Source organism: Raphanus sativus, unplaced genomic scaffold, assembly GCF_000801105.2.
Source record: "Raphanus sativus cultivar WK10039 unplaced genomic scaffold, ASM80110v3 Scaffold4233, whole genome shotgun sequence".
NCBI lineage: Eukaryota > Viridiplantae > Streptophyta > Magnoliopsida > Brassicales > Brassicaceae > Raphanus > Raphanus sativus.
The window spans coordinates 1-7,507 of NW_026619535.1; the positions used below are offsets into that span (position 1 = coordinate 1).

At 40.9% G+C, this 7,507-nt stretch overlaps 1 protein-coding gene across 1 annotated transcript; it reads left to right on the forward strand.

The window, feature by feature from the left end:
* The first annotated feature begins 151 nt into the window (after positions 1–151).
* On the forward strand, positions 152–2,828 carry LOC130507257 (uncharacterized). Its single transcript, XM_057001967.1, has 4 exons — positions 152–1,136; positions 1,323–1,711; positions 1,780–1,873; positions 2,103–2,828. The coding sequence occupies exons 1-4, from the start codon at positions 318–320 to the stop codon at positions 2,793–2,795; spliced, it is 1,995 nt and encodes a 664-aa protein (XP_056857947.1). The 5' UTR covers positions 152–317; the 3' UTR covers positions 2,796–2,828.
* Positions 2,829–7,507: the final 4,679 nt, after the last annotated feature.

The window sequence follows — 7,507 nt, forward strand, 5'->3', positions numbered from 1 at the left end:
CGACTTATTATAAGTCGTCTGGAAGGTCTTCCAGCTGGACGACTTAGTAGACGACTTATTATAAGTCGTCTGGAAGGTCTTCCAGCTTGACGACTTAGTAGACGACTTATTATAAGTCGTCTGGAAGGTCGTCCAGCTGGACGACTTAGTAGACGACTTATAATAAGTCGTCTGGAAGGTCGTCCAGCTGGACGACTTAGTTGACGACTTATAATTAAGTCGTCTATTTAGTATTTTGTTTCAAATATCTAACTCGATTCTTCTTCTATTTACTGCAGACCCGCGTGATCAACTTTGTTGAGAAGGACATTAGTGAAATGTGGCCAAAATGGGACTCTGAGGTTGATGACGTGCCCGCGGAGAACATCATTAAAGTCATGTATGATCGGAGACCGTGGAAGTGGACCATGGATTGCTGGGAAGTCACTGGTACAAAACCCAAGTTTGTGACTCCATCGAAAAGAGCCAAAGAGATGGTTGTGGAGGAGGTGGAGGAAGACAATCAGAGACCTCGGAAGAAAGCTCGTAAAGAGGCTCCTAAAGAGGCTCCTAAAGAGGCTAGAGAAGAGGCTCCTACAGAGGCTACAGAAGAGGCTACAGAAGAGGCTAGAGAAGAGGCTAGTTGGGTGACCAGAGAGGAGTTAGAAAACATGTTCAAGGACTTAAGAAGTGGCTTAGGTGACATGATGAAAGATGGGTTTAAGAAGTGCATCAGGGAGATTAGGAAGATCTCCGATAGATTGGAAGCTGTGGAGAAGAAGGTTGGTGTCACCAATCAGGCTACCCCTCAAGCCCCAGAAACCGGGGTTAGTAAAAAACACCCTACCCCACAAGCCCCAGAAACCGGGGTTAGTAACAAACAGACTACTCCTCAAAAGGATCAGCCTACACTTCAAACCAATCATCCTACTCCTCCCACCAGACAGCCTGCTCCTCAAAAGGCAAAGCCTACTCCTCAAAAGGCAAAGCCTACTCCTCAAACGAAACAGCCTGCTCCTCAAACTAAACAGCCTGCTCCTCAAACGAAACAGCCTGCTCCTCAAACTAAACAGCCTGCTCCTCAAACGAAACAGCCTGCTCCTCAAACGAAAAAGCCTTCTCCTCAAAAGAAACAGCCTTCTCCTCTGCCCAAAGAGGTTAGTATCAAATCTTTAAGTCGTCTGGTAACTTGTCTTTGTATAGATTTGTAAATATATAAGTCGTCCAGCTGGAAAACCTTCCAGAAGACTTACAAATAAGTCGTCTGAACTCCAGCAGGAACCAAATCCTCTCCCAACTTTTATTTAAGTCGTCCAGGGTTAACTTGTTCTCTTTTATTGCAGAGATTGTTGCCGGAGGATACAGCAGATGAGGCGATCTCGGTATATAAGATCTTGCCGGAGGATAAAGCAGATGGTGTCACCTCCAAAGAGATTGTTCCTCTCACTTCCACTGACCAACCGAGCTTCGCTTCCAACGATCAACAACCGAGCTTCGCTTCCACCGATCCAAGCGTTCCAGCTTCAGAACCGAGCCTGGTTGTATTGGACCAAACAGCTCCCACTGCTTCTGTGCGTGCAAGGAGTGAACGAACGAAGAAACCTGCTCCCACGCAGATATCTCCTTATACGGCAGAGAGAAGGAAACTCCTTAGAGTGGGAAAGTATAATCCATTTCCCACACTAAACAGACCTAAGATGAAGGAGCTCGCTGATTGGTTGAAAACTGATCCGTAAGTGATTGCTTTACCCATAATAGCTTGATTTAGTCTACCAAAACTGATTGCTTTTTTGTTTGCAGTGATTATTTCACTAAGGAAGAGGACAAACCACGTACATCACCAACTTGGTGGTATCAAAAACTCCGGACATCCAAAGCATGGCTGGAAGACGTAGTAAGTCTTCTGCTTATCTTTAAGTCGTCTGGTAACTTGTCTTTGTATAGATTTGTAAATATATAAGTCGTCTGGAAGGTTTTCCAGCTGGACGACTTATTTGTAAGTCGTCCAGCTGGAAAACCTTCCAGAAGACTTACAAATAAGTCGTCTGGTAACTTGTCTTTGTATAGATTTGTAAATATATAAGTCGTCTGGAAGGTTCTAACTTGTATTATTTTATATGCAGCATATAGATGCTTGGATGAATGTGCTGAGGCAGAGGTATAAGGAGAACCCACATTGTTTCCGGAGCGAGCGAATGTGCTTCCTGGATCACAACTTTACCCAGTCTTGGAGAGAACAGTATCTGGTCTTCAAAGCATCGTCGTCTGATCACAATGGTTTAGGAAAAATGCTACCTAGTGGGGCGGCGAGTTTGTATGACGGATCAATGCCTTCATTTTGCCAATCAAACAAGAAGTGGGGGGAGGACATTGATGATATCTATGCGCCACTGAACTTGGACAACAAACATTGGGTGGCTATTTGGATATCGATCCCTAAGAGGCACATAGTCGTCTGGGACAGCATACCTTCAACTACCATACCAGAAAGATGGGATGAGATAATGGAGCCTTTTCTCGAGATGGTCCCTTATCTGATTGTGGAGTGCGGAGACCAGATGCATGGGTTGGAGCGATACACATATGAGAGACTGCTCAAAGATGTACCCACGGCCAACAATGGTGATTGTGGCGTGTACGCTGCAAAGTACATTGAATGTCATGCTCTTGGGGTCCCCTTTAGCCCTAAAGACTTTGCTAGGTCCAATGCGAAGACTATGAGGGATACTATGGCTTTGGCTATATGGACGGAGCTTGTTGATCAGCATCTGAAAGATAATGAGGATGGTGGTATGTTTGTGGGCATGTATGATTAGATACACAAATCAATTTGTATAGATTTTTTAACTTGTATAGATTTTTTAACTTGTATAGATTTTTTAACTTGTATAGATACACAAATCAATTTGTATACACAAATCTATTTGTATATTTGAACTATTTGTATACACAAATCTATTTGTATATTTGAACTATTTGTTTACACAAATCTATTTGTATGTTTGTGGGCATGTATGATTTATTTGATTTTCTAACTTGTATAGATTTTCTAACTTACAAATAAGTCGTCTGGAAGGTTTTCCAGCTGGACGACTTACAAATAAGTCGTCTGGAAGGTTTTCCAGCTGGACGACTTACAAATAAGTCGTCTGGAAGGTTTTCCAGCTGGACGACTTAAAAATAAGTCGTCTGGAAGGTTTTCCAGCAGGACGACTTACAAATAAGGTAGTCTAAAAATAAAATACACTGGACGACTTCGTAAAAGGTCGTCTAAAAAAAAATACACTTGAAGGGATAGTAGAAGGTAGTCTAAACACTGGACGACTTAAATACACTGGACGACTTCGTAAAAGGTCGTCTAAAAAAAATACACTTGAAGGGATAGTAGAAGGTAGTCTAATACACTGGACGACTTCGTAGAAGGTAGACGAAACACTGGACGACTTAGAAATTAGTCGTCTGGACGGGTAATCAAGACTGGACGACTTATATTTAGGTCGTCTGGACAACTAGTCAACTGGTTGTGTACATTGTGGTTTCGTATGGCCAGTTTCCTTGCAGTTTGAGCATCTCCGTGCCCTGTGTTTCTTCCTGGGTTTGTGTCCCCTCATCCTAGATAGCTCCAACCAAGATTGCCATCTTGATTTCTTCTGTCTCCCCGGACCACGCTTTACGTTTGGAGGAAAGCATTCTCGTTCCTCAATATGTTGTGACACGATAGGATATATATTCTCTGAGTATCCTGCATACAGATGATTCTTTGAGTAAAGTGGACATACAAGTGTGTCGATATGCACACCAGCATGTGTTCCAGCTGCTATAGCATGAGAGCAAGGTATTTTCTCCACTCCATAGACACCACAACCACACTTTACATGTTCCAAATCAACCGCACAGTCCATTTTGCCACCTTTGACAAAGAAACGCCATCCATCAATTGGTTCGACCGTCATCGTATCCGCTATCTCTGATCGAACAGCAAGCAAGTATTCAACACCCCGGCTATGTACAGTTGGGAGACTCAAAGCATCTTGTCTCCTTTTCCAATACCATTTTCCTAACTTCTGCCTTATGAACTCCAGCAGGAACGGAATCGGAAATCCTCTTGCTCGCTTCAGTGCGGAATTAATAGATTCAGCGATGTTGCTTGTTTTTATGTTGAACCTGTTCCCCTTACAATAAACCCTTGACCATAGCTTGGCGTCGGCCTTCTCCAAATACGTTGCAAGTTCCGGGTTTGCACTCCGTATCTCAGCCATGTACCGGTTAAAATCGTGAACCGTGTGCGCATAAGCAGCCCCTTTCACCAAGTACATGAGATGTTTCCCTTTAAACTTTTTGACAATGTTATCTTGAAGGTGATAATAACATATTCCTCGGGTTGCCCAAGGAAACACCTTCTCACACGCACTTTTAATGGCCGCGTGCCGGTCAGAGACTATCACCAGAGGCTTGTCATGAGATATACAACTAGCCAATTTTGTGAAAAACCATTCCCAAGAAGGTTCATCTTCAGCATCCACGATCCCAAAAGCCAATGGGAATATCTGAAAATTGCCATCTTGTGCGGCTGCAACTAACATAACACCTCCATACTTTCCACTTAGGTGAGTTCCATCCACCACAATGACCCTTCTCTGATACTTAAAACCTTTGATAGAAGCTCCAAAAGAGAGAAATAGATACTTAAATCTTTTCTCAGAATCAAGTTCTATAGCCGTGATAGAATCAGGATTTGCAATGGAGATTTGCTCGAGATATGAAGGCAGACGCGAATACCCTTCTTCTGCTGATCCTCTCACCAATTTCTGTGCATATAACAGTGCTCTGTATGAAGTGGTGTAATCAAGCGTCATGCCAAACATGTTCTTCATTGCATCAGTGATATGCTGTGGAGTTATCCCATCAATGATCCCAACACGATCAATGAAAAGACTACCAACATACTTTGGAGTACAGTGTCTCCGCTGAGCGATTCGGTCTCCAATTGAGCATAAATGTTTTTCCACATATTTTGTTACCCAAAACGTGTTTGTCCCATGTTTCACACTCGCTCTGATCTTCCATCCACAACCGCTAACCCGACATATTGCCACAAGGAGAGTTTTTGTTGATTTGTATATTCTGAAAGAAAACCTACCCCTCACTGCTGTCAACCGCAGCTCTGAAAGCAGTGCATCCTTGCTAACAAAACTCTGGTTGACATAGATGCTGGTACAATCCGATTTTCCTCCTTCAATAGCATTTGTCTTAGCATATGTCTTTTCAATTTCTTCAAAACAAATATTATCATCATCTTCCTCGTCCTCATCTAGAACCTTTCCATAAAGACTGTAATCCCCACCATTCTGATCCGTTTCACCAACAATAGTGTTATCAGCATCCTCCTCCCCATTTTCCTCCTCCCCATTTTCCTCCTCCCCATCTTGATTTTCATCTTCAACAGACTCATTATCACCAACATCTTCAAAACATTCATCAGCCTCATCATTATCACCAACATCTTCTTCCCATTCACCAGCTTCATCATTATCACCAACATCTTCTTCCCATTCACCAGCTTCTTCTCTTTTCTCTGAAACCGTTTCCACCTTGCTGCGGCTTGATACACAAAGACATACTCTATGCGTTTTGAGTATCTCGAGCAAGTTTCGAACTTGTCTATCACTTGTAACATGAATGGGAGGACTGCCTGGAGTCATCATCATTTCTGCTGGTAATGAGTAGCTAATCTCCACAGTCACTGATCTCATGTCCAGGTTATAATCTTCTTGAGCCATTGCAACAAGTTCAGCATGTGTTGAATCTTCATTCAATAAAAACAATCTTGCTCCTTTGAGATCATCAACCACAAAATCCCAACGGAAATCTCTCAACAACCATTCTCCATACACTGCATGTAACTTAAAAATCATCTGCAAATATTCAAAATAAAACACATTAGTAAACATAGAGAAAATGAAGAAGTTCAACAAACATTATCGCAGACGACTTAGATTTAAGTCGTCCAGAAGACTTAAAGGTAAGTCGTCTAAAGAGGTCACTTTTGCAATTGAAAATTAAAAGGGACGACTTAATTCTAAGTCGTCCGGCTTTGTTTGTTAAAAAAAAAATTTCAGACGACTTATATATAAGTCGTCTACGAAAAACGGGCTAGTTTTGCATTTGACCGAATCGTGTCAGATCTTTGACTATTTCTGGACGACTTATAAATCAGTCGTCTCTGGAAAGTAAAAATTTCAATATTTTATTCAAACTAGACGACTTAAGTCGTCCCAGGTTAGTTTTGTAATTGAAAAATAAAACTTGAAATTTAACTTTCTCCAGACGACTTAACTAAAAGTCGTCCAGCTAGACGACTTAATTTAAGGTCGTCCGGGATAAGCAAGGTTTGGACGACTTAATTGGGAAAAATTCTGGACGACTTTGCTTTCCCCGGACGACTTTAAATTAAGTCTTCTGACGGGACGACTTTATATTATGTCGTCTGGTAAAAATTAAATTATGAAGTTTTATTTTTCAACTACAAAACTAACCTAAGACGACTTACACGTAAGTCGTCTAGTTTAATAAAATATTGAAATTTTAACTTTCCGAGAGACGACTGAATTATAAGTCGTCCAGAAATAGTCAAAGATCTGACACGATTCGGTCAAATGCAAAACTAGCATGTTTCTCGTAGACGACTTATATATAAGTCGTCTGGACTGTTTTTTTTCACCAAACAAAGCTGGACGACTTAGTTTAAGTCGTCCGTTTGACCAGAAGACTCATCAGTAAGTCTTCTACATACAGATGACTTACTTGTAAGTCTTCTACGCGAACAGATTTTGAAAAAAATTCAAATTCGTACCTTAAACTAGGTGAGATGACTTTGTTTGCACACAGGGTCTTCTCCAACCACCCAGAACCTCAAACGAAAGCAACCGTAAGTCAAAACGAAAGAAATATGGCTCCAAACAATTTTGAATCAAAAGCTTCAGTTTTTTGGATGAATATGGAGAGAAAGTGAAAGAAATGTTGTTTTTAGTTCATAACAATTGAAACAGAGAGAGTGTAAAGAGATTTACGTGCATTAAAGGGCATTAAAAGCTCCAAACAGTTCGTACAAGGTTGTTCCCACTATTCATGGCAGTGGCAATATTGTAAATACTTGAAGAAAATGAGGTTGAGACAGTAAAGAAGCCATTTTCGAAAAAAAAAAAAAAGGGTTAATGGCATTTTCGTAGATAAAATGCAGATGTGGGGTTAAAAACTCAAAAAAAAAATGAGTCAAAAGAAAAGGTTAGTTTTCTGTTTGAATTCAAGTTTTGAGTCACTTTTGCAATAAGCCCTAAATATTTTAGAGTTACTCTATTATTCATGAAAATTTATATTTGTCTTAGGATGTATACATGAAAATAGTTTTTTTGGGTGTACTTAAAATTACAAGAAACCAGAAGATCGTTCATGATTCATGTCCTCAAATGAAAATGGAAAAGGAGAGAGAGAGATGAACACTGATGAAGGACATATCTAGAATTCATGT

Excerpts from the sequence above, each read along its gene's own strand:
- LOC130507257 (XM_057001967.1), top strand. The coding sequence starts at position 318 with ATGTGGCCAAAATGGGACTCTGAGGTTGATGACGTGCCCGCGGAGAAC. Across the intron at positions 1,137-1,322 it reads CTTCTCCTCTGCCCAAAGAG|AGATTGTTGCCGGAGGATAC; the intron begins GTTAGTATCAAA and ends CTTTTATTGCAG. Across the intron at positions 1,712-1,779 it reads GATTGGTTGAAAACTGATCC|TGATTATTTCACTAAGGAAG; the intron begins GTAAGTGATTGC and ends TTTTGTTTGCAG.